Here is a 27,143-nt window from a genome sequence, read left to right as displayed (position 1 = left end):
TATTCATTTTCCTGGTCCCTTATTTAAAGTGCCCCTTTATTTTTTTTTTTTATAACTTTTTTTTTTTTTTAGAGGCATGCTTATTTATTTATTTATTATATTTGTTTTGTTTATACAAGCACTGGGTACAGTCAGAAGCGCGGGAGGGTGAGAGAATTCACCAGAGCCAGAGTGGGGAGCAGAGCAGGCAGAAGGACTGAAGTACACTGCTGAGGGGAGCAGCGGGTGGCAGGAGAGGTCTGCGCACCATGTGGGATCCTCCTCCGGTGGCCGGGGAGCAGCAGGGGATCGAACCGGCGCCGCAGAGGCCGCGGGCAGCTTCGCAACCCAGCGCTCAACCGCTGCGCCACCGGGGAGGCCCTAAAGTGCCCCTTTAAAGCCAACTTTAAGTTATTTAACTTAAATAAGGGACCAGGAAAATGAATAACTTAAAGTTGGCTTTAAAGGGGCACTTTGAAGCATGATTTCAGAGCCAGAAAACAGATAAATCTGACTAAACAAAAAAGTCGATGCCATCTCAGCAAAACCACAGTATAAACAAAGTCAAAGACAAGAGACAGGCCCTTTCACTTTCAGCTCTGAGACCCCTGGCCACTGAGCCCACCGCCCACGGAGAGCAGCAGGTTGAGGCTCGACTTTTTTTTTTTCCCACCCATTTGGACACATTAGACTTCCAAGGTAGCCAGGACCACCAAGGCCCCAGAGAGGGAAGAGCCGGAGATGACCTTCTGCTCTCATCACGCCCCCCCTACGGTGTCTGGGATTGCTCTGGAACCAGCAACATGTCGAGCGCAGTTGTGAGGATGAGAGGGGCGAACCAGGGGCTCCAAGGGTCCACGGGCTAATCAGACAAACTCAAAGCTCACGCCTGGCGAGTAAGCCCAAGGGGCTGGCCCAACAGGGCGAGGCAGGCCAGACCAGACCTTGCAAACACGACAGTGCAGCCTGGCGTCGCCTGCCCCCTTTGTCTGCCAGAGCAAATTAAATCCTCCGTGGAGAAAGGTCAGCACTCCCTGAGAGCCGCCGCCACTTCTCATTCATGATGTCTTAACATTCAAAATAAATTGATAACCAGGACCTGCTTGGTGGCGCAGGGGTTAAGTCTCAGCACTGTGAAGCTATCACCAGTCTGCACATGAGTTCAATCCCTGGCCAGGGAGCTACCCCCATGGCGCGGCAGACCTCTCCTGTCTCCCCGCTGCTCCCCTCAGCAGTGTGTTTCAGTCAGTCTGCCTGTTCTGCTCCCCACTCTGTCTCTGGTGAGTCCTCTCACCCCCGTACCTCTGACCTACACCCCAGTTCATGTATGCATAATTAAATAAATCTGAGAGAGAGAGAGAGAGAGAGAGAGAGAGAGAGAGAGAACCAGATGTACCAGGAGACAAGAGCAAGAAAAAAAAAAAAACAATAGAAAACACCTCCAGAGATTCAGAGAGGAGAGGCCGACTTTAAGACATCAACATCTGTTACATGATCAACATGTAACAGAGAATAATGATAAATGGAAGCCAGAGTCTAGGCCTGGAACAGAAGGCCCACCAGCCAGGACTCACACTGGACTCGCCAGGGCACGTGGCAAGGCCGAGAGTGATGCCAGGGGAGAGGCCTTCTGGTGGCCAGGGAGAGGCAGAACTACTGTTGAAAACAACAGAACCCGCCCCCACAGGCCCAAACTTAAGACCTAGTAATTTCCTAAGAAAATGATTAAATCAATGTGCAAAGATTTATGCAAATTGCTGCGTGGCTCCAAAATGACAAATCCGAAATAGCCTCCGTGTCTACCGGGAAGTCATAAACAAAACCAATGAAAATATCCAGGAATTAGAATACATAGTAGTTGTTAGAAATAATGATGTGTATTTGCTGATATGCAAAGATGTCCTGATGAGTTGCCAAGGCAAAAAAATACCACATGTACCGTATTATATGAAATGAAGTTATACCTAAAAAATGTGATTATATCTAGATCTGTGTTTTCCTCTTTGGCATTTTCCCATCCCACCTTATCTGCATATGCTACAATAAGCGTGCATGACTTGGAATGTGTCAAGAAACAACAAAGCCATCGCCATTTAACAATTCATGTTCGGCATGGTGAAGATGTAACAGGCAAGTTCTTAGCCTGCTGGTGGAAGGAGAAATCAGTGCGATCTCCCTAGAAAGCAGGTGACCTTTAAAAGATTCAGTATCGGATCAAGAAGATGTTGTCCATATACGCCATGGAATGTTACTCAGCATTCAAAAAAGATAAACACATGCAATTTGCAGCAACATGGATGGCGCTGGAAGGGATCATGCTCAGCGAAATAAGCCAGAAAGAAAAAGAAAAATACCGGATGGTCTCACTCATAGCAGGAATCTAGAAAACCTAAATAAGGGACCAGGAAAATGAATAACTATAAGAAAGTGAAAATCAAAAATCAACAAAAAACTATGAACCAGAGACACTCTATGGGGGGTGGGGGGCGGGAGGGGAGGGATTGGGGTCAAAATAAGGGGGTTGCAATTGTATGGGGAATATAAAAATAAAATTTATTTAAAAAAACAAAAATAAAAATAATAAATAAATAAATAAAAGATTCAGCCTCCCCAAGCCAATATATGCCTTCTAAGATTTGATCTAAAAAGGGGTGCTCCCTTGGGCCTCGCTGGTGGCACAAGGGGTTAAGTCTCAGCATTATGAAGCTATCACCAGCCACTACACATGAGTTCGATCCCCAGCCGGGGAGTTGACGCAAAGGGCGTAGCAGACCTCTCCTGTCTCCCCGCTGCTCCCCTCAGCAGTGTGTTTCAGTAGATCCGCCTGATCTGCTCCCCACTCTGTCTCTGGTGATTCCTTCACCCCCAGCTCTGTACGCATAAAATAAAATAAAATAAATCTTTAAAAAATTTTTCTTAAAAAAATTGCACCTTGCTTTCCCAAACCCATCCTCTGCACACATCATTGTTGCATTATTTGTTGGACATTTTGGGTTTCTGAGATTCTGCTGTACAAGTATTGCTCTGTGAATGACACTCAGTATATCATGATGGATACCCACCCGACTGTCCCTTTTTATCTTATTTTTTAAAAGATTTATTTACTATGCATACAAGAGCTGGGGTACAGGCCAGAGGTCCAGGGGGTGGGAAGACTCACTAGAGACAGAGTAGGGAGCACAGCGGGTGGACTGACTGAAGTACACTGCTGAGGGGAGCAGCGGGGAGACAGGAGAGGTCTGCTGCGCCATGTGGGTAGCTCCCCAGCCGGGGATCAAACTCGTGCTGCAGTGGCTGCCAACAGCCTCCTAGTGCTGAGACTTAACCCCTTGAGCCACCAGGGAGGCCCCAAGGTGCATTTTTAACATAGAAATGAGCTTATCCATGAAAAGAGTAGGCTGCAAACTGGACTTTCAGGCTACACGCTGCAGAGACAGACAGGTCACACCCAACACTGGCTTCATTCTCTCCAGGTGCTGCATTAATTCTCTTCTTTGCATTTTGCTTTTTCCCATGTTTTTCCACATCTAAACATTTCTATTGGAAATAGAAAAAAGTCTAATAAATATTACTGTTCAATGTTGTCAGCGTAAAGAGGAAGGACCTGAGAGTGGGGAGAACAGGGCATCTACGAGGAGCTTCGCGAATCACACAAATCAGGACCCGTGCCCCATAATGAGCTCTTCACGAGCCCTAACATCATCACCCTCTGAGATTCATCAGACAAAGGACACCCCAACCTCTTATTCGAGCCTGCTCTGCTGCGGAGAGTCAGGACTCCCAGGAGTGATGAATGTTCTGGGAAATGTAAATGTGTCAGGAAAGGGCCACACACCCCGAGAAGTCACAATCTGGAAAGCAAATGAGCCACAGCCCGGGACGTGGAAATGTAATGAGAAAGGCCCATGTCTGCACCGGAAAGACCTTTCTTCATTGGAATCTGCTCCCACCATGTGAGTCCAGGAGCAGCGTCAATTCAGCAGGAAGAGACTGAAGGCGAGACCCATTCTGCTGGCCCAGAGGTCATACTAAACTATATGGAGAGAGGAGAAAGCAGCTCGCATTTGCACACGCACGTTCCAGGGACACACGCATCTTCTATTCTCATCAGATTCCAACAGTGACGTCCACCCAGGTGAAGAGTGGCTGTGGCACGAGGCAGGCGTCTGTCTCCCCCACAGGGGCTGCACTGCTCCTCCCTATGACCCTCAAAGAAGGGGGTACCTGCCGCGAGGAGCAAGGAAGTTCGCAGCTATTAACGAAGACTCAGAGTCTAAATGAATTTGCAGCAGGGGGAGGCTGGGAAGAGCCATCGAGAACAACTGTGCCTTTCACTCTCCCAGCCCAAGCTTTTATAAACAATATGAACAAAGGAACAAGAAAACGGTGCGCAATTGGTTTCTCTTACATGAATGAATACCTCACTACGGGAACACGTTTTCCTAGTGAGTAGAGAACTTGTGCACAAGTCAGCACGTCCTCAGAAAACAGGAGTCAGTTCTGGGAAGAAGTTCTGATTGCAGAACTCCTAACCTCCTGGAACTCCGTGTGCTGAGTAAACAGGTGCTTTCAGGAAACTCGAGCCCCTTTAGTGCAACAGGCTCCCAACAGGTGCCACCAACTGGAGGCCTGGCATGGACACCCCACGGTCACTCAGCATCAGGGTCTTCAGCACAACTGTGGACAAGCCCAGGCATCCCTGGCTTCCTCGCAGGGCCTGGTCTGGGAGGAGCGGAGGGCGAGGAGGGTTAGTTCTGGCCTCTGTTCCAGAAAGGAGGGCAGGGAGGGGCTGAGGCATTCAACGTCTTCCTGATCCAGCACCGCGTGCCTGTTCCACTTGCCACCCCCAACCCCAAAAGAAAACCCAAAGCCCAAATGGACCTCCTCCTTATGGGAACCAGGAACACCCCACTAGGAGACCAGCTCTGGGAAGCTGGGCCACAGCCTAAAGAGGAAACCACAGTCCCCCCAAGGGTGTCTCTGGTTCTAGAGGTTTCCTGTCACAAGAGCAAAGCCTTGTGTAACACGGAGTTCCAGATCCACCTTCTTGAACTTCCCGAGGCAAAGGAAACAACCGCCCAGACATGAAGTCAGCGGAAGCTCAAGGGCCCAGGTGAGCAGCCTGAGCCCAAGGCTGCCGTCGGGGAACAGTGTTTGGAGACCCTGATCTCTGAGGCCCCAGGTAGACGTGAAATGTTTGCTGACTCAGTGGCGTGCGTATTAAAAAGGCAGTAATTCAACTCAGAGCCACGCAAGACGGTCTCGTCCTCCCTAAGTCTCACCGCCCAAGTCTGCCCAACTCTCTTTAACAGATACGCCAGCCACTCCTGACCCAGTCTCCTGCCAGCTTCCCCACTTCCCCTCAGGTCTTCTAGCCATTCCAGAACATTCCAGACCCTCCCACCGCCCTTTGTGCTTCCTACGCCATCTGCCTGGTCTGCTCTTCCCCAGGAAACCACACAGAGCAGCTTTCACTCCCTCCGGGCTTCCCTCAAAGTCAAAGAGGCCGATTCCGCCTCAGCCCAACTCTGGGTACCCACGTTCAGTAAATATTTGCTAAATAAACAAATCCATTAAATGGGTAAGAAGGCGGCTTCTGACAGAATCAAGAAGCATATTTAATGCACATTGTTCTTTGTGGTATTTCTTTTCAAAGGAAGAACTGCAGGAGGAATTGCTGGGCAGTGTTGGCTGCAAGTGTTACTCCTTCATAAAACCCCTTTGAAGGCAAACCTGAAATGCACCATTCTCTTATCAGGGGGGCGAGGCCCAGCCTCCAAAGGCATGAAACGCGTCATCACTGGCTCATCAGTTTCATTATCAGTCCAGCTCCCCCTGAGCACGGGGTGGTCACTGTGGAGAGAGGCAAAGAGAGAGCCCCGCAGACCCTCGGGAAGTGAGGGGTGCGGCAAACCTCTGCGGCTACTCTCCTCGCGCTGTTTTTAAAAGCACAGCTTGTCCTGTTACGAGTATTTCCCACAAGGAAAATAGAGTCTAATGTGAAGATTCTAACAATACAGCCCACGAGAGGCTGAGAAGGGCTCGTATCGCCAGGAACGCTAATGAGCGGGTTCTCTCACTTCACAAATAGGAGCATTTGGAAGGAGCTGTGAATAAATGTCCTACTAAACTGTGTAAATTATTTAACTTTAAAAAAATCACCTGACAGCGCTCTGCGTGACAAAGAGCAACAGCGCACCCAGGCCAATACTCCAGGTCGGGCCTCCCCAGTGGCGCAGCGATTGAGCGCTGGGTTGCGAAGCTGCCCGCGGCCTCTGCAGCGCTGGTTCGATCCCCAGCTGCTCCCCGGCCACCGGAGGAGGGTCCCACATGGCGCGCAGCCCTCTCCTGCCGCCCGCTGCTCCCCTCAGCAGTGTCCTTCGGTCCTTCTGCCTGCTCTGCTCCCCGCTCTGGCTCTGGTGAATTCTCTCACCCTCCTGCGCTTCTGACTGTACCCCGTGCTTGTATAAATAAATAAATAAATAAATCTTTAAAAAAAAAAAAAGTTATGACTTGTGAGTTTAAAAAAAAAAAAAAATACTCCAGGTCCCCTACAGTCCTAGCAGTTACTCCACATGGAAGGGATTCACATCCCCAACTCAAAATCATAGAATGAATTTGCCTTCATCTCCCCCTCCTCCGAGGGGCAAGTGAATGTTAATGTCTGGAGACAACTTTGGTTATCACAACTCGAGGAGCTGCTGAAGGCCAGGGACACTGCTCGATACCCAACGATCCACAGGCCCCCCAGTGTCATAGCGCCAAGTTTGCAAAGCCTCACCACAACAAAGGTTACTTATGACAAGTCCACAGCAAACAACATAGTAAGAGGGATGCTGACATCTGTTCCTGGCACAAGCGAGGATGCCCACTCTCACCACTTTCATTCAACATAGTATCAGAAGCCCTAGCTATAGCAATCAGAAAAGGAAGAGAAACAAAAGGCAGAAAGGAAGAAGTAAAATGGTCTGTTTGCAGATGACATGATCTGACATATAGAAAACCCTAAAGGCTCTTCCCCAACACTGTCAGAACTGGTAAATGATTTCAGTAAAGTTGTAAGATACAAAGTCAACGTGCAAATATCATCTCCATTTCTTCACACCAACCAAGATCTACCCCAAAATAAAATCATGAAAACAGTGCCATTTTTAACAGTATCAAAAATAGCAAAATACCCAGGAATAAATTTAACCAAGAAGATAACGATCTCTACTCTGAAAACTATAAAGCATTGATGAAAGACAGTTAAGACACCAGGGCCTCCCTGGTGGCCCAAGGGGTTAAGCACAGCACTATGAAGAAATCCAAAGCCAATGCAGCACGAGTTCAATCCCTGGCTGGCCTGGGAGCAACCCACATGGCAGGGCAGACCTCTCCTGTCTCCCGCTGCTCCCCTCAGCAGTGTGTTTCAGTCAATCCACCTGTTCTGCTCCCCACTTTGCCTCTGGTGAATCCTCTCACCTCCCCACACACACACCTCTGTCCTGTACCCCAGTTCTTGTATGCATAAATAAATAAATCTTTTTTTTAAAAAAAGACACCAATAAATGGAAAGATATCTCATGTTCATGAATGGAAAGAATTACTATTGTTAAAATGTCCATGTTATCCAAGGTGTTCCAGTGCCAATGCAATTCCCATGAAAATTCCAACAGCATTTTCCACAGAAATAGAAACAGCCATTCTAATATTTGTATGGAGTCATCAAAGATCCTGAATAACCAAGGGAATTTTGAGAAAGAAGAACAAAGGTGGAGGCAGCATACTGCCTGACTTCAAATTATATTACAAAGCTACAGTATTCCAAACAATATGGTACTGGCAAAAAAACAGACTCTCCAGTGGAACAAAATCAAAAGCCCAGAAATAAACCCACACATTTACAGCTCATTAATTTTTGACAACAGCACCAAGAACACACAAAGGGGAAAAGATAATGTCTGCAATAAAGGGTACTGGGAAAACCAGCCATCCACATGAAAAATAATGAAACTGCGTATGTATCTTACACCACCCACAAGAATCAATTCAAAATGGAGTAAAGACTTAAACAAAAGACTTGAAACTGTATTTTTATGTATTTTCAAAATAAAGGTGTACAACTGACAGCAAGACATGGTGCTTTGATTCTACTGAATAGGCAAACACCAACCACCCACTGTGTGCAACTAACTCGCCAGACTGAAGAAGGCATGCACTGGATGATGCTGAGTGCTTCCCTCTCGGAGCTTTTCAAGGTCGGAGAGGAAATATCCACCCATCCTCATAAAACAAAGCAGAAAGAATGGAACTTTCAGCCGTGACAAGACTTCAAAGTCAGATGCCAATCAGCAGAGGGATACAGGCCAGGTTCCTGAGGAAGGTGATGTGAGAGCTGTGTGCAGAGAGGGGAGGAGCATGAGTTCTGGCGAGAGGAAGAAGCTGCTAGCCCAGCGGAGGTGGCCCAGAACGTGGGGGACAGCAAGGCACCCAGCATCTGCACACAAAGCAAGAGTGGGGCCCTATGGTGGGAGCCTCAAAGGAAAAGTGAAGATGATGCTGTGGTAATACAAGCTGCCCTGGGCATAAATCCAGAAGTGGATTTACTGGAAAAAAGAGGAGATACAGCCCTAGAAGTGAGCATCTGTTAAGACACCAAAGGGGCCTCCCTGGTGGCACAAGGGGTTAAGACGCAGCCTATGAAGGCTATTCGCAGCCACTGCAGCACGGGTTCCATCCCCAGCCGGGGAGCTGCCCACACAGCACAGCAGACCTCTCCTGGCTCGCCCACTGCTCCCCTCAGCAGTGGATTTCAGTGCATCTGCCTGTTCTGCTCCCTACTTTGTCTCTGGTGAATCCTCTCACCCCCCACACCTCTGGCCTGTACCCCAGCTCTTGTATGCATAGATAGATAAATAAATTAAAAAAAAAAAAAAAAGGCAAGACACCAAAGCCTCAAAGCGACGCTGCCACGAGACATCACCAGAGACAGCCCAGTGTTTAGAAGGTGACTGGGTGCAGGAATGATGCTAGGTCAACTCCAGGTTGCAATTATGGGCAACTGGAAGCATGGGGACAACCAACAAAATTCACAGCCCCAGCACAAAGCAGAACGGCAGCACCTCCTTCAAAATCACCGAGTTTCAACACAGCAGCACACGACCCATGTGACCCTTCCAAGCAGAGGTCCTGAGGAATGCACCACTTCCCTGCAGTGTGCACCCCTGCAGCTTGCCCTGCAGGCAACTGCAATAATGTTAAAAAGTTGCAGTGGTGGGTGAGTTGTTTTTCAAACATGGAAAGTACCAGACACTGGGAGGCTGGTGGGAGAAATCCTGTGGATAATCTTGAATGCAAGTCTGCCTCTCAGAAATGCATTCCAGGCATCGGTTGTGCAAGCCTGAGGGGTTCTGCAGAGGTAAGATTCCCAAGGGAATGCATGAGTCAGAGTTTTCCACCCAGAGAGACAGACATAAAGAAAGGTATTTTAAGGAACTGGCTCACATGGTCATGGGGGCTGGGAAGTTGGATCAAGCATGAGCAGATGCTGCAGCCAGAAGCAGAAACCCTTCTCCAGTCTTCGTTCATCAAGCCTTCAGCTGATTAGACATGGCCCACCCACATTGTCTCATTTATAACCCAAAAGATTTAGATTTGTTTACACCCCAAAAAAGTCAAATGATTATCTCTATTAAAAATATATTTGCCATGGCCAAGAGGCATATGAAGAAACGTTCAACATCCTTCATAATCAGGAAATGTAAATCAAAACCACACTGAGATACCACCTTACACCAGTGAGAATGGCACATAAAAAAACAAGCAACAACAAATGTTGACGAGGATGCGGTGAAAAAGGAACTCTCCTACATTGCTGGCGGGAGTGCAAACAGGCCCAACCATGGTGGAAAGCTGTCTGGAGGTTCCTCAGTCTGCTGAAAATGGAGCTACCATACCCCCCAGCAATTCCACTCCTAGGGATCTACCCAACGGACAAAAAAACATTGATTCCAAAGAACACCTGTACCCCTATGCTTATTGTAGCACTATTTACAATAGGTAAAACGTGGAAACAACCCAAACCCCCCAAAATAGATGACTGGATCGAGAAGATGTGGCATAGATACACAATGGAATACTATTGAGCCATCCAAAAAGAGAAACTCATGCCTTCGCAGCAACGTGGATGGAGCTGGAAGGAATTATGCTCTGTGCAATAAGCCAGAAGGAAAAAGAAAACTATCGGATGGTCTCACTTACAGCAGGAATACAGGGGAACCCAATAAGACATCAGTGTAAAAAAAATGATAACAGCACAAACAAAACACAACAAAGCAAAAACGGACCATTATAAACCAGAGCCATCCTGCAGGGGAGGAGGCGGGAGAGGGCTCAGAGGGAGGGAGGGAGGCGCACAGGGGACGGTGGTGATGGTGCATGGGGGCCTTGGGGAAGGAAACTCTGTGGGGACTACACGGGGAGGGGGGGAGCAAATATTGTTTAAAAATGAACGATGATGCTAAATGAATAAATAAAAATGTATTTGCCGCAGTTTCCTCGCTACGTGGCAGGTATCTGAATTTTTTTAGGGAGACGTGTCTGCACCACTTTCCGTGCATGGTCATGGAGACCCAAATCTCCCCCTCCCGCCCTTCTCCACAGATCCTCCTGGTCAAGGGTTCTCGGGTCTCCAAAAAGGCTCCCAGTAGCTGTCCCCGCTCCGCGCCCCCCTGCAGGGCAGCTCTCCCCTGTGATGAAAGAGCCCAGGCTGCGTAGCTAAGTTGAGCCAATGCTCCTCCTTGTCTGGAGACAGCGCGCACCAGGTAGCGCCTGCCTGGCTCACGGCGCCCGCCTGGTGCTTCGCCAGTTTCCTAAACCGAGACTCATGTTCCCTAGATCTTTTCCCTGCAGATGAAACAGGCCCCCCGAGACCCCAGCACGCCGGCAAGTCAGCATGCCTGGGGGAGCTGCAGGGATGCTCGACCCGGGACAGGCGTGCAGCGACCCGGCTTCCACGTCTGCACGGCGTCCAGCAAGGCCCGGGGCTGCCGCAGGCGCATTTCATTTCCTAGAAACCCCGCCCTGCTCTAACAGGTCAGAGAAAGTCTAACTTGAGCCGCCCCGGCGGAGGACCTGTGTCCTCACCGCTATCTTTAGCAGCCACCGTCCCTGGAGTTCTCAGATACAAAAGCTGGAAGGTCTAGAAGGAAGCCGTCCAGACTGACCCTCTGGATGGGGTCAGAGCCGGGCGCTGCGACGCCTGGAGGACGGAAGGAATCCGCTGCAGCCCCTGGTGCGGGGGGACTTTGCAGAAGTCCCAGGATGGACCCACCGGGACCGCGGGGCTCTCTGCAGGAGCCTGTGCTCGGGGAAGATGCCACGGGAAGAAGGCAGGCCCGTGGCCATCTCGGCCCCCGGGCACTGCCCTCCCTCCTCGCCACTCACAAGCCGGGGCCCTGCCTCTGAACGGAATCTTTCAGATGGACCTTTTCCTCAGTCTTTTCCCTGGTCTTTATTTTTGAACCGACTTCACGCACTGCCCCTGCGCTCAGAAAATGTGCTACTATAAACCTAACACCTCCAGGGCCCCCCCCCCAGCACAGCCCCTGCCTCTTCGTCACTCCCGCTGCCCTCTCTCTGTCCCCCTCAAAGATGGCGTAGCCTGGCCAGTGGGGTGTCCACGTCAAGAGTCCGCTGAGCCTGAACTTGAAGGCTGGACCACCCGTGTCCACGCCAGCCATGCCACGTGGGGTGCGCGCTGCTGGGGGGGGGGGTGCGCAGGCCTTGGGAAGGACCCACTTGTTTTTCTGCCACTTGGAAAATGCTCTCAAAACCCACCGCTCCAGGGAGACGTTGCCAGCAGCCGGCTGTCTGGCGGGCATCTACCTCCATTTCTGTCTCTTGACTTAGCAGAAATAAGGACAACGTACCTTCCGCTTCTTTGTGATGCAGGATCAGTCTCTTCCAGAGTCGTTTATGCGCAGCCTCTCCTGTCAGGATCAGCCCGACTGATACGTTTGGGGGGTGCCCACTGGGGAGCTGAGGGTCGGCACCTCTGCTGGGAAGTGTGGGTCACAGGCAGGGGCACCACTGGGCGCTTCTCCTAAATGCAGGGCCCCTGGCCTCTCCCTGACCTACAAGGAGACACATGCACAGGCACACAGCCAGCCAGCCAGACAGACAGACACACGGTAGCAGCAGCACTCAAATCCTTCCACCAAAACGAAAGCAGCCGTCAGGAGCGATGCTGGTTGGCACGGGACGATTAGGGTGTGGAGGTCCCTGATAACCTCTATTTGGGCACCTCACTAAAATTTTCCACAAAGAAAATAAATTTAAAATAAGCAAACACGTGATTAAGGTCGTGAATAATTCACAGGAACAGGTAAGTCTGTGCTTGGCCAGGAACCTGATTCTTACTGGCTCTGCCCCCCCCAGAGCTCGACCCCCTGCCAGGGGAGCAAGCCCAGGATGCCCCATGGAGGGTGGGGGTCCACCTGGAGCGGAGGCCAGTCACATGGCCACCACGGCCGTCCCCAACTGGGTGCCCGTCCAGCAGGGTCGGGCCGCCCTTAGCAGATGCTTACTCTGGGGTCCACCCGTGCGGTCACTGCTTGTTTCTCATGCCGCGGAGCGTGGTCACCCATAACAGATGCGTGGGGAGCAGACACACGGATGCTGCACGTCATCGTGATGGACGCTGGACACTATTCGTTTGTGCAGGCCCACGGAAGGCACAACGCCCACAGGGAGCTCTGGTGTAAGCCACGGACTCTGCCCATGTGGGTGCCGTCTGGGGCGGACGCTGACAGGGGAGACTGTGCACGTGAGGGTGCGGGACACATATGGGACATCTCTGCCCCCTCCCTCAACTGTGCTGAGAACTTAAAACTACTCTAAAAACATGCTTCAGCCTTTAAACGTAACAACAGAACCAAGCGCACCCGTTCTCTTACTGGGCCCGGCGCGGCCCTTCCGCAGCAGCAGGGAGAAGCAGACGTCAGCCTGCTCCACGCGAGTTGGGGCCTCCAGACCCCCGTGGGGGTCTCGTCTCTGCTCCAGCCTCTGGGGCTCCGAGTCTAATCTGCTCATTCTCACCTCCTTGCTCCCACCTTCCAGAATCTGCAGCCAACACACGCACGCACACCCCCTCACAGCGAAGCCCAGCTCTCCCCGGGCCCCACGACTTTCCACAAGCACGAAGCAGAAGGCCGGGGCTCCCTGTCTATACTGCCGGCCACTTCCAAGCGAGCGGCCCGTGAACGCTGAGGCTGGGCTGGGCGGGGCGCCCGGCAATTTGATTTTCATTTCAGGGAAAGGTGCTTCCAAAGTGGATCCATCTTCCGGCCACATTCAGAAAACGAGACATTTGCTCACGTCCTTATCAAGACTGGGGGGCCAGTCCCCACTGAGCTCTAAAAGGCATGCAAGCCCCTTACGGGGTGCGGTGTGGGCGCCACTTGCCACCAGAGGAAACATGTGGAAGGACCTTTGAGAAATTTCTCCGCGAGGTCTTGGAATTTGAAGGCAAGCAGAGGAGGCTGCAGTGTTTCAAATTAGCGTAATTGGGCCTGCCTCGGGCCAGAGCTGGCTGGCAAGCCCGGGGCCTCTGGGACAATGAGAACAGCACACACCAGGCACTTCCTTTGTTTTCAGGGCTGTCTCCAGAGCCCTCAGGCCGGAAAGGTGAGCCTCGGGAGACAGTAAGTCAAAGGCAAGAATGAAGGAAAAGAATGGGCAGCTGTCACTGTCCCCAAGCGAGACAGAACAAAGCTGCCATCGCTTTAAAAGCCACACGTCTACTTGGCCTGTTATGGGGGGGGGGGGGGGGCTCTGACAAATATTTACAAGCTGCGCATTACATTATGCCACGCTTTTAGAGCAATAAATACTTTAGAAGGAAACTGCAGGAAGCCACCTCCAACATTCCATCAACCTCAGGAGTCGGGAAAGAATGATCCCTGGTTACCCCAACTGAACGAAACACCTGTCAGCTTAGGCAGCGCTCCCTCCTCCGCCAAGCAGGGACCAGCAGCTCGACACACACACGCACCCCTGAAAACATTTGAAAGGCCTGAGAGACATTCTCCTTCCAGGAAGCAGGCTTTGGGCAACTGGGAGCTGACCGAGTCATGATGATCTTGCAGAACTGCCTGCCTCAGGGCCTTTGCACATGCCCTGCCCGCTGCCTAGAGGAGCTCCTCCCAGGTTATCTTCTCTGCATCTTTATTCAAAAGTCACTGGCTCTCAAATGACCACCCTCGATCCCTGAACTCCTGGGCGGCCCTGACCTGGGTCAGGGTGCTGCTGGCTTGGACGGGGGGCAGCGCGAGGAACTCCCTGCAAAGGAACCGTAAATCAAGAACCTGAAGGCAGTGAGGAAGCCAACTGTGTGCCCATGGGGAGGTGGGGCGGGGGGTGGGGTGCTGACAGCCCCAAGGTTGGACACCCGAATGCTGGACCCAGAGTGTTTCCTAAGTTTCTTTTTTTTTTTTAAAGATTTATTCACTTATTTATACAAGCACTGGGTCCAGTCAGAAGCCCAGGAGGGTGGGAGAATTCACCAGAGCCAGAGCGGGGAACAGAACAGGCAGACTGACGAAATACACTGCTGAGGGGAGCAGCGGGCGGCAGGAGAGGTCTGTGTGCCATGTGGGACCCTCACCCGGTGGTCGGGGATCGAACTGGTGCTGCAGAGGCTGCGGGCAGCTTCACAGCCCAGCACTCAACCGCTGCGCCACCAGGGGAGGCCCGTGTTTCCTAAGTTTCTACCTGCTGACCAGCTACTCCGGCTGGCCTCTGAGGCTTCAGCTCCCACACTGGCCCCTCGCCATGCCACATTATGACCCACCACACACCACCTGCCTGACTAGACAGGCCTCGCACCACCGCCTCCAAAATCTCCTTCCTCAGCTAACAGGACTGTCCCGGGCCCCTCCATCTAAGTCACTGGCTCCACCTCTCTCAGATGCCGCCTCACGACTGCCCCTGGCTGGTCTCTGCTGTCCCAGCACCGGGCAGCGCTGCCCTGAGGTTCCTCCATCCCGGACAGAAAGGTTAAGACTCGAAAGCAGGGAAGGTCGGCTCATCTCCGAGTCTCCACAGTACCTACCCAGTGCCCTGCACACAGTAGGACCACGATCAGCGCGTATACAGGGACTGACTACTCCCCTCTGGCCTGAGGACTTTGCAACACTTGGTGCTTTCTCAGGTTTTCCGGAAGGTGGACTGTTTGGACAACAGCATCCAGAAGCCACAGGGCTCCCGCCTGCCCCCCCAAAGCCCAGGGTCAGGAGAAAAAGAAAAAGTGGGGGCTGGGGGGGTTGTTTTACATATTGTGGGCCATGTGCCACCTCTCCATCATGATTTGGTGGGGAGCAGAGAGAAGAAAACTAAAAGCAAAAAAAAAGGGGGGCTGGGGAGCATGGGCTGGCCGGGCACAAGGACATACAAAGCCTGGCAGGCGGGTTTCCTGAGCGGGGCGCGCAGAGCGGTGGCGGCCCACCCGGGCCAGGGCGGCCTGGGGTCTCAGGCGCCAACCCCGGAGCAGGGGCTGTGTTCATCCCTTCCTACATGGAGGAAACCGAGGCAGAGAGCCAGGAGGAGGCTGGCGGTGCCCTCCCCAACCCGAGTGCACCCTGCTCTATGCTAAAAGAGCACATCTCAGAAGTGGCCCCAAAACTCTGGGAGTCCCCTGGGAGTGGCTTCTGTCCTTCTCCCATGACACATTTGCAGCTGCTTGGAAACTTTTATTTTGACCCCAAAGGAAGTGCAATAAAGCGGAATCCAGCGGAGCCTGGGGCGGGCGCTGGGGGGCCCCACCCTGCTCCTCCAGATTGGGGGGGCTCCTTCAAAGGGCCCCCCAGGTTTCCTGCTTCAGGAAGCAGAGGTCTGACATAAACAGCTGTAGGAGCAGAGCATCCTCGCAAAGTGAAAGTAGAGCCGGCCCGGCCCTCCCCGAGGCCCCTCCCCGCGGCTGCAGGAGAGGGGCGCCTCCCAGGGGGATCCATGCCGGCCCCCCACCCCTTACCAACCGCACAGACCCCCCCCCCCAGCCGGGTCGGGTGAAAGGCGTAAGTGTGGGCGCAGCAGACGACACCGGGCGGGAAGCCCAGCCCAGCCCACCGCGGGGACAGTCCACTCCCCCGGACAGCAGCGGCGGCCCCGGCACAGCGGCCCCGGCCCCCAGTCCACGCGCGTGGGCAGGGCCAGGCCGCAGGGGTCGTGCTCGCGCGTCCTCTCTCCAGCCAACTTTTTCCTCCGTCGCCCCGGCTGCGGCCCTCGGGCGCCCCCAGGCCAGACCCGGCGGCGGGTCGGTGCCGAGTCGGGACCCGCGGGCCGGCGGGCAGAGCGCGGGCGGCGGGGGTCCAGCCCGAGGGCGCGCGGGGGCGCGCGGGCGCGGGGTCAGTAGGGGAAAGGGCAGGCGGGGGGTGTCCCCGGGAGCAGGCGCGGGAGCGGGCACCGGGCCGGAGGGAGAGTCTCCAAACCGGGTCCCGGCGCGGCCCCGGGGGAGCCCAGCGGCCAGGGGGCGGCCGCGGAGACGGGGTGCCAGCGGCGTCTCCCGCGCGCGGAGACCCCGGCGGGGCAGGCGTGCCCGCAACCCCACCCAGCCCGGGGGGACCGGCCACGTTGGGGCCCCGCGCGCCGCGCCCCCAGAGCGCGAAAAAGGCGCGCGCGCCGGCGCCCAGGTCCCCGCGGAGACCGGCCGGGGCCGCGCGCGGGGCGGGGGCGCCGGGGCGCTTACCCGGCCGTTGCGGTCGGTCTCCCGCACCTCCTCGGCGCGCGGGCCCCGCCGCACCAGCGTCCGCAGCAGCCCCACGTCGTTGGCGCTGGCGGCGCGCAGCAGGGTCGCCGCCTCCGGGGCGCCCTCCGGGGCGCTCTCCACGCTCGCCGCGCCGCGCGCCTCGCCTCCGGGCGGGTAGAAGGAGTCGTCCGAGGCGACGCTCGGGGTGTCGGGCAGGCGCGAGAAGTCCTCGTACTCCTCGTCGTCCTCGGGGTCCTCCCGGGCCTGCGCGTCCCGGGGCGGGGATGGCGGCCGCGGGGACACGCAGCGCGCCCCGCCGCCCTCCGGCCCGGGCCCGGCCAGCAGCACCATGCCGGCGGCCGGGGCGCGGGCCGGGGGCCGGGGCTCGAGCCGGGGGAGCGCGCCGCGGGGCGCGCGCGGGGGTCACCGCCCCGAGCGTCCGGCGGCCCCGGGAGAGCCGAGCTCCGCGCGCTCAGCCCGGCGGAAGCCAGCGCCGGGCGGCGGCGGGAGAAAAGCCCCGCGGGGGTGGGAGGGGCCGGGGGCTTTCCCGGGCGGCGGGGGGCGGCCGCGCGGGGGGAGGCGCGCGCCCCAAGGCCCCGCCCGCGCGGGCTCCGGCCGGAGTGGGGCGCCTCGCGGGGCGCCCGGCCGCTTCGCCCGGCAGCGGAGAGAGACGCGCGCGGGAACCAGATGCAAGAACTCGAGAAGCCGCTCGCCCCGCCCCGCGCGCCGCGGCCCCCGGGAGGAGGGAGGAGGTGGGGCGCCCGGGGGTGGGGCGCCCGGGGTGGGGGTGCTCCCGCCGCGGAAACACGCGAATCCGCGGGGGCCACCGCCTGCCGGGGCGGCGGGCGAAGGAGGCGCCGAACCCACGCTTTCCCCTCCCCGGGAGCCCGGGCCCCTCGCCAGCTCCACCCCGGGCTTTGGGGCCGGGCCTCTGGGGCGCATGGGGCTCGGAGGGGACCCGGCCCGGAGGGCGCGCGGGGAGGGGTGTCCCGCGGCTCGGAGCGCGCGCTCGGGGGCCACGGGGAGCCGCGAGCCGGCAAGACGCCCCACACCGCCCGGGGCGCGCAGAGCCGGGCCCGCGGGGACCCGCTACGAAGCCCCCCTGGCGCGGCATCGGGGCGCCCGGGAGGAGCCTTGGGTCCGGAGAGGTGGCCCCGGCGCGAGCGAGCGGCGAGGGGTTCTCGCCTCCCCGGCCCCGGCCCGAGTCGGGGCCTCCGTCCGCGAGGTGGCACAGCCCTGCGGGCCCCGGCCGCGCGCGACCTCTCCCGGCCGGGCGGGCGTCTCCGCGGGGAGCCCCGACGGCCAGGGGCGGGAGCCAGCGCCACTCACGGCGGAGCAGGCGCGTGGAGGCGCGCCCAGCGCCGGGATGGGGGTACTGCAGCTGGGGCGCGGGGGCCGCGTTTACAAAACTTTTGAAGTTGGAGAGCCCAGCGTCGCCTCCACGCGCGCCCCTGCGCGCTCCACCGGCGCAGCCCGCCCCGCGCCCCGCGCCCCCTCGGGGGCCCGCGCAGTCCTGGGGGCCAGAGAGCCCCGCTGCGCGCCGCCAGCTGCTTTTCTTGGGTAAAATTCCGCAAGTGAGTGAAGCCACCCGGCGACCGTCTCTCTCTCCGACTTTCTGACTTGGCACCATCACCTCAGAGCCACCTGTTTCCCCCAAAGGGCGCTGCTGCTTCGCCTGCAACAGCCGAGTGTGCGCCCCCGGCTCGGACGCGCGTGGAGCAGGCCGGGCCCGCCCGGGGCTGTGGGTCGCGCGCAGGGACGCGGGGCGCGGGCGTCTTGGGGACCCGTGTTGCGCACTCCCGGGTCAACGCCGGCGGGGCAATGGCAGAGGGTCTCCGTTTTCATTTTTTTGCGACGTCTCCATCCCGTTTTCCACAGCCGCTGCCCAGTGAACCTCCCGCGGGCGCTCGCGGGCGTCGCTTACTCCCAGGCGGCTCAGCGCAGGCTGCTCCCACCGGGGTGAGGCGCGGGCTCCATGTGGTTTCCATCTTCATCTCTCTGTTGCAGCTTTAACTCCCACATGGGGGTCGAGGGAGGGGGCGCGATGTGGAATCAGAGGACCCCCCACCCCTCACTGTCCCTGTGCCACCTTTGGTTCCATTTGTGACCCGGGCCTCCAGGTGCCAGCCCGCGGTGACCAAAGGCCAACCCAAAGGGAACAAAACTGGGTGGACGCAGCCCCTGGGGACAGGCTGGGGGACCCTGGGCCCTCGAGGGCAGTCTGAGGAGCACAGTGGGGACATAGGCTAAGTGCCCCGGGCAGGCGCGGAGGCCAGCGAGGTGCCCTGAGCCCCACTAGTGCCCAGCCAGAGCCTGGCGTCCTGACCCCGGGGAGGGTGAGGAGAGGCGATGCTTGCGAGGCCTGTCTTTGCCTGAGTTAGCAGTGACCTTGAGCCACTCACTTCTTTGTGTACTTGGGGCTTTCTGGAGCCAAAAATAACCCAAATCATGCTTTGCTTTTACCTTTTTGTTGGGGCATCAGCCATATTTACATAAATTCCCACTGGGATTTCCCCTTTCAAGTTTCCTGAGTCCAGTTAAATGAAACAGGGGATTTACAAGCCGGGTCTGCTGGCCCTCCCCTGGCTCCCCAGGCTGGACGGCAGCCTGTGCACAAGCAGCGTGGACCACCGCTTCCTCCTCCCCGACCCTGTGGGAGTCTGTCCAGCAGGTGCAGCCTCATGTCCTTCTCTAGAGTCTCCGGGTCCTCGTCACTCGCCCCCGACACCAGGGAATTCAGACTCTATCTTCAGAGCTCACCACTTCCTCCTTTCCTTCCTTAGAAATGTGGCTTCAAATAGCCCTGGAATGGCTTTTCCCTTTACAGAGAAACTTCTGGAACAGTCTGCTCCAAATAAGAACCAATGTGGGCCTCCCCGGTGGCGCAGCGGTTGAGCGCTGGGTTGCGAATCTGCCCGCGGCCTCTGCAGCGCCAGTTCGATCCCCGGCTGCTCCCCGGCCACCGGAGGAGGGTCCCACATGGCGCGCAGACCTCTCCTGCCGCCCGCTGCTCCCCTCAGCAGTGTCCTTCGGTCCTTCTGCCTGTTCTGCTCCCCGCTCTGGCTCTGGTGAGTTCTCTCACCCTCCCGCGCTGCTGACTGCACCCAGTGCTTGTATAAATCAATCAATCAATCACTCAATCTTGTATAAATAAATAAATGAATAAATAATCTTTAAAAAAAAAAGAAGAACCAATGTTTTGTGACCCGAGCTGATCATTCCCGGCTTTTAGAAATGAATCCCTTTCCCCGGGGCAGATTCCCAGCATTTCTGAAGGACGGGCTTTTACACGTCACAAACGCAGGCATCTCTATTTCAGAAACGTCAGCACGTGTCTGTGCAGAAGCCTCCCTCAGAAGGCGAGAGCTGCCTAACGCCCGGCCCCACCCTCAGGGCAGCCTCTTAAATCGACATTTGCAGAAGTGGTGTGTTTTTCTAAGAATATTTGGTTTCCGTCAAGTCCTTTAAATTATTGTTTTTGAAAGTTTTTATCGCTACAGAATGGCACGGTTTGTTGGTTTTGTTGAATGATTTGGTCCACCCTTTAAAAGTGCCCCGACCCGAGCTCAGCTGCAGTTAGAGGTGGGACAGGCCGCCCACCTCTAACGCCTGCAATAGGATCCTTTCGAAATTACTAGCGGCCAATGGAAAGACTGAAAACATATTTATTTTTAAAGATAGCAAATGCAGAATACAGCTAGAGGGGTTCCTCCCTCCCCCTCCCCCGCCCCAAAATTGGAAAGACAAAAGTCGTGGAGCAAACCCCCTGTATAGAGTGACCATGAGGGGCGCATGCCTGGAGCCCAGCACACTGAGGTCAACTTTCGCTATTACTAAAGCTGAAGAACTGTTCCGTGGGGGAGGCGCAGGTTGTGAGATCAGAGTTGGGCTTCCCCGCTGTTGGGGTGGAGCCAGAGTTCTAGATGTTGAACATCTATTCCTTGGGTAGAGTGTGTTTACCGACTCATCTACTCTTGACCCATTTCCAGCATTTTCCGACTATGCTCAGATGCACTCTGGCCCAGGTGTTTTATGGGAAGCCCCCGCCTCCTGCCAGGTGGCTTCACTTTCTTAAACACCAATATTTTCTTCATCGCTGTGTTCCAAACGGTAACCCCAAGTCTGGAACAGTGGGAGAGAGACTCAAGAAATCTAGAGGCATGGATCTCAGGGCACACGATAGAGCCTGTGGAGAGCCGGGCAGGCATCTCAGGGGAGACAGGGCTGTAGGTTCTGTTCGTCTCCTGCTGTTCTAGAAATGGCAGGACCAAGCGCCAGTGGGTGTAGGAGAAGGGAGGTGATGACAAAGTCAATCTTGGGCACATTTTGTGAGATAATGCATGTCTAACCTGCACGCTGGCTGCTGCTGTTCTTTTTTTTTTTTTTTAAGATTTATTTATTTATGCATACAAGAGCTGGGGTGTAGGCCAGAGATGTGGGGGGATGAGAGGATTCACCAGAGGCAGAGTGAGGAGCAGAACAGGAGGATCCACTGAAATCCACTGCTGAGGGGAGCAGCGGGTGAGTCAGGAGAGGTCTGCCATGCCAGGTGGGTAGCTCCCTGGCCGGGGATGGAACTCGTGCTGCAGAGGCTACAGACAGCTTCACAGTTTGTGTCTTAACCCCTTGTGCCGCCAGGAAGGCCCTGCTGCTGCTGTTCTTGAACCTTCCCAGAGTCGGTTTCCATTCTAGCAACTAAAAGACCTTCATTCGACAAAAAACCACATTTAAACAAAAAAAAAACCAAGATGGTCAAAAAACATTAATTATAGGAGAAATATTTACAGTGCCTGCCTGTGACAAGCGGCTCCTAGAATATACAGGCTTGTTTGCAGGTCAAGAGGAAACACTGGGCGTATTTATTATGCATTTTGTTAACTGTGTTGTCACCTGTGAGTGGCAGGAAGCTGTCAGCCGGCTGGGGGGGGGGGAGCCCCCAGCTGAGCCTGAGCCCCTCCCTCCTGGGGTCTAGACGGAGTGACGCCCGCAGAGGAAAGGCAGGAAATCAGCCTTTCTCTGGGGTAGTGTCCGAGAAGGGAATGGAGGCCTGAGGTGACCCGGGAATCCATTTCTCACTCCCCTCCCCGAATCCATCTTCAGGGTGGAGGATGGAGAGGCGCCTCAGCTTCTGGGCCGGAGCACCCGGCCTGCATGAGAAGGGACTGCTTTTCACTTGTTGTTTAAGAAAAAAAAATGTTTAAATAAATGTGGGTTGGAGTTTCTCCGAGGTCCCCGGGCTGACTGCAGTCAGGAGGGATGCGGCGAATCCCGAGGTCTGTCTCCAGCGCGGCTGGGCCGGGGCCCCTCTCGTCTGCTTAGAGGAGCAGAGACTCTGGGTCTCTGGGGGCCTGTAATCCTGTTGATGGAGCCTTTCAGGTTTCACTTTCGAACTCGCTCTCTTTCGGGAGGATTTTCTGCCTCTGTGGGATGTTTGGAAGCACTGGCTGTGCGCGCGGTCATTGCCGAGTCTTCTGCCCTTTCCTGCCCTTGCTGGGAATTGACAGTAAAGGGTATAATGGGAGAGGCTGTGTCTGCTCCAGGGACAACAGGCCATGGATCTTCATCTCAACAAAATGGTTGGAATTTTAAGGCTTTTTAGGGAGCCCCTAGGCTGAGAACAGCCATTGAAGGAACTTTCCAACAGAAGGTCCCTAGAGGACCCACCCTGGTCTCCCCCAAGTACAGGGCAAACACCCCATGCTGCCCTCCACTCACGCCTAGAATAGCTCTTATTACCCTTCTTTCCTGTCATTTGGGGAAAGCTCTTCCTTTTTCCTTTTTCCTTTTTTTCCTGCTCTCTTCCCTCTCATTACTTGAGCTCACCAAACGCATCACTCCCAGCATCTCAGCATCAAGTCTTACCAACTTGGTCCATAGAGAACAAATCCTTTGTCAAAAACAAAGTTCATCCAAATGACTTTAGAGAGCTGGTGGGTGCTAGTAAGGGATTTATAAATCGACCACGTCCCATGCACAAGGAGCGAGGCCCTCCCAGGACGTGCGCAACACGGAGGCCTTTGCGGTCTGGGGAACAGTTGGAGAAAAGAGGAAAGACAGAGGACGGCAGGCCCCGCCCCGCCCCCAGGGGAAGGCCGCGCACCCAGGCCACCGCAGCAGTGGTCGGGGCTGCGCCCCAGACCTGTGACCCCACCCCAGCGGGACAAGGAGCAGAAAGATGCCTGAAAGTCAGCCAAGAAAGATAAAGACCCGGAGAACAAATCTGGGGGCGAGGCCAAAAAGAAGTGGTCCAAAGGCAAAGGTCAGACCAAGCCGATAACCTCGTCTTGTTTGACAAAACCGCATGACTCTGGAGGGAAGTTCCCAATCGGCCAAGAAGATTCGTGGCTCCCGGCCAGGGAGGCCCTTCAGGAGCTGCTCAGCGAAGGCCTCTGAAAACACAGAGCCCGAGAAACTCACACCAGACACACCAGGAGGAGAGGCCCCAGCTGCTGGCGAGGATGCAACAGGTCCCTCCAGCTGCACGTTTTGAAAAACAGAACTTTTTTAAATTAAAAAAAAAAATCAAAAAACAAAAGCAGGAAAGCAGATGATCACAGTAACTGGCCGGGTCAGCCAAGCAGGCTGATGGGTTTAAAATTCCACTCTTGGGAGCGGCTGAGCAGTGAAGTTAGGTGTGGGGCGGGGGGCGGGAGCAGCGTAAGTGGCTCCTAGGGGACCTGTTGCTCCCTTGTAAAGGAGAGAGAAGGGTGCATGGCCGACCCCCCGCCGCTGCCCCAGGCCCCATCCATCTCTCGGGACCTCCTGAGCGGTCACAAGCAGGAATAGAGCAGTGGCCACACTTGCCTTTTCTTACACGTGCAAATCTTTGCATCTTGACAACTAAAAAAAATTAAAAAGACGCAGCAGCTGAGGTTGGAAGACATGGGGCCCCGGGGTATGTGCAGATGCCCCCCCAACTTCTGAGGGCCCCTCCACCGGGAACGCCCAAGGCCGTCCTGTGGCGTGTGAGCACTCCGTTCAGACTCCAGGGGGCGCCCGCAGGAGCTGTGCGCACCCCCAAGGTGGTGTGTCCTCTAGAGGCACCTTGGGGGGAAGCTGAGCTCAGATCCGTATTTGCAAGCGAAAGGATCTGTACCCCTCTTTGTTCTAGGCTGGCAAGTAGACAAGCCCGAGAAAGGTGATAAAGGGGGGATTAAAGATGCTTTGCAATAAGCTGTGCGCCTCCTGACAGAGCCGGCAGGACGACTCCCCACGTGGCTTCAGATGCCATCTTAAGGAGCTTAGCTAAGACAGCAGGGCCTTGGGGGGGCCGAGAGGGAAGGCCAATTGGGGAGGCTCCCAGGGGAGGCACAGCAGACAAGGGTATACAGATTGAAGCTGTGCCTCGTCCGCTGGAAAGAGGAGAGCGGGGTCCCCAGCAGAGGCCTCGTCAAGGTTTATAAGAAAATAATTTGTTCAAGCAACTTCCACCCCAGGCTTCGGAGATCCATGAAAGCCACTTTGTGCCAAAAAGACATATTTCGGGGTGGCAGATTTATGCTCCCCGACACCCACATGCAAGGTGTCACCCATCACTCCCTACCGGAGCGTGAATTCAGTAATCAGCGCAGTGACTAAAGCAGCATCTTTAAATTACCCCATGAGTCATGCCGTTCGGGGATGTCTCCCAGCGGCCTGAGCTCTCCGGGCTGGGCCCCGGGTCCAACGTGTCCGGGGGGGACAAAGTCACGGGCAGGGAGACCTGGGCCTGAGCAGGCGGTGCGGCTGGGGGGACCATCCAGCACGCCCAGAGAAAGTGAAAAACAAAATTTAAATTTCCTGCTGTCTTTGTTTGCTGGGGTCACCCTAACAAAGCATCACCATGCAGCAGGTAAGCAATAAAAATAATTCTCTCATAATTGTGGAGGACAGAAATCTGGGGTCAAGGGCCAGCTCCCCCTGAGGGTTGGGAGAGACCTTGGTCCGGCCCATCTGCGCCTCTGGGCTTGGCTGAGCATCACCCGCCTCTGCCTCCGCGCCCACGGGCTGCTCTCCCCGGGAGCCCCTCTCCAGGTCTCCCCTTCACAAGGACACGGTCCCACGGGATCAGGGCTGCCCTGTGACCTCATCTCAGCTAGTTACATCTGCAACAGCCCTGCTTCCAAATAAGGTCACCCTCCGAGGTAGTGGGGGGTAGCACATGCACCTGAATTTTAGGGGCACCCCTAGCCCCTGACCTCAGGGGCCTCCATTCTGTTGGGCCCATGCATTTAGCCCCCCTCCGTGAACTAGGGTCTCTCCTGCCTGCCAAACAGACCACGATATCAACAGGCTGGGATCTCAGCAGCCCCCCCAAAAGCCCCGCAGTGAAGCGGGGTGTCGCCGTGTAAGGATGTGGGTCACGTTCCCTTGTGGCTTGGTTACCGGGTGGTCATCTGCAAACAGCAGCCACTCAGTAGTAGCCGGCACAGAGGGTAAAGTGACGTTTTGGTGTGGAAAATACTGGAAACCGAGACAAATCTCCAATCTGTGGATTTGGAGAAAACGCTTCAGTTTTACTCTGGCTGCAGAGGCTGCCGTGGCTTCACCTGCACAATTACCCCCAGCCGCCCCCTTCCCCGCGCCACCGTCTTGCTGCCAAATCCCCAATCCCCAGTCCCTGGGGTTGTTTATCCCCCACCCAGGGCCACACCCTCATTCTTGTGCTTTCTTCCTCCCCAGCTGAGCTCATGCTCAGAGGCCCCCCCAAACTCCTCTCTTATCAGACTCTGCCTCCAGACCCACCAGCCCTGGCTGCAGGGCCAGCCCTTACCTGCAGCTCCCTTGGGCACCAGCACCAGGCTGTTAACACCTGCCAGGGCTGTTTAGACCTCCCTGGTGGCGCAAGGGGTTAAGTCTCAGGACTGTGACGCTGTCCGCAGCCTCTGCAGCCTGAGTTCTATCCCCGGCCGGCCGGGGAGCTACCCACAGGGCGCAGCAGACCTCTCCTGTCTCCCCGCTGCTCCCCTCAGCAGTGTATGTCAGTAGATCTGTCTTTCTGCTCCCCACTCTTTCTCTGGTGAGCCGCTCACACACACCCCCGCCCCTCTGGCCTGCACCCCAGAATCTTGTATGCGTAAATAAATAAATCTTTAAAAAAAAAAAAAAAAAAGAGCTGCCAGGGAAAGTCTGCCAGCTAAAAAAGGGGTCCTAGACGTGTGGGTTTGGTGTCCACACTGGGAGGTCTGAGAGTCACTCAGCTATTCTAGATGCTCCCCCACTTTCCCTCCCTCCCTGCTTGGTCTTAGCAGGCCTCCTGACCCTCCCAGGTCAGTGTCCACCAAGTTCTTGTCTCTGCCCCACACTCCCGGGGTGTCTCACTTGATCCTTGCTTTCCGCACAGCGGGGCTCCTGAGCGCAGCCGTGAGAGCAGCCAGGGGGCGCCCGGACAGTGCCGTCCACGGGGGGCCCACACTCTCCCCCCAAATGGCTCCTCTGCTGCTGTCAAACTCCATCACACATCACCTGCCAGACACCACAGCCAGGGACTCGCACCTGCTCCTCACACCCCCCAGGCCTCCCCAGAAAAGCTTCTGCTCCCCTTTCCTCCCGCTGCAACCCCCACCACAGCAGGGGCTGCCTCAGGAGTGCCCGGGCCTGCCCACAGCCCGCCTGGCGCTGTCCATGGTGCGAGCAGCAGCACAGCTGTAGCAGCACACCCGGGGCCGGACCCCACTTGGCACCAACATTCCAGCTCCAGCTCCCCTCCTGGGCAAGGGGCCAGCGCCAGGGACGAGGCTGAGGCTGTTCACAGAGGCTGCACCTGGGCAAGGAGGAGGAGGGGGGGAGCAAGAGGGGGGGAGCAGGAGGGGGGGAGCAGGAGGGGGAGGGGAAGGAGGGGGCGGGGGAGGAGCAGGAGGAGAAGGGGGAGGAGCAGGAGGAGGAGGGGGAGGAGGGGGGAGGAGTAGGAGGGGGAGGATGATGATGAGGGGGAGGAGGGGGAGCAGGAGGGGGAGCAGGAGGGGGAGGGGCAGGAACAGGAGGGGGAGGAGGGGGAGGAGCAGGAGGGGGAGGAAGAGGGGGAGGATGATGAGGAGGAGGAGGGGGAGGAGCAGGGGGAAGAGGAGGGGAGGAGCAGGAGGGGGAGGATGATGAGGAGGATGAGGAAGAGGGGGAGGAGGGGAGGAGGGGGATGATGAGGAGGGGAGGAGAAGGGGGAGGAGGGCAAGGAGGAGGGGGAGGAGCAGGAGGGGGAGGAGCAGGAGGGGGAGGATGATGAGGAGGAGGAGGAGGGGGAGGAGGGGAGGAAGAGGGGAAGGAGCAGGAGGGGGAGGATGAGGAGGGGGAGGAGAGGGGGAGGAGGGGGATGATAATGAGGAGGGGAGAAGGGGGAGGAGGGCAAGGAGGAGGGGAGGAGCAGGAGGAGGAGGGGGAGGAAACAAAGACAACAAGAACAGGATGAAAGGACAAAGTCACCCACAAGAGTCTGGGCCGACGTGGTGCGGCATGCGGTGGAGCA

General features: G+C 56.1%; 1 protein-coding gene across 2 annotated transcripts in view; it reads right to left on the bottom strand.

The window, feature by feature from the left end:
* ANKRD33B (ankyrin repeat domain 33B) overlaps nt 1-17,056 on the bottom strand; it is a gene marked incomplete at both ends in the record, with an annotated part of 64,531 nt that extends 47,475 nt beyond the window's left edge. The window contains one exon of one of the 2 annotated variants that reach the window (XM_084233205.1): nt 16,706-17,056. In XM_084233205.1, coding sequence (XP_084089331.1) covers nt 16,706-17,056 — 351 coding nt within the window. The remainder of the gene's footprint in view (nt 1-16,705) is intronic. The other variant, XM_084233206.1, reaches the window with a different exon arrangement.
* Between the last annotated feature and the right edge of the window lie 10,087 nt (nt 17,057-27,143).

The sequence above is a fragment of the Talpa europaea genome (genome assembly GCF_964194135.1).
Source record: "Talpa europaea genome assembly, chromosome: 5".
NCBI classification, from domain to species: domain Eukaryota; kingdom Metazoa; phylum Chordata; class Mammalia; order Eulipotyphla; family Talpidae; genus Talpa; species Talpa europaea.
Note: the sequence above shows the minus strand (reverse complement) of the source record. Positions and strands in the feature narration are given on the sequence as shown.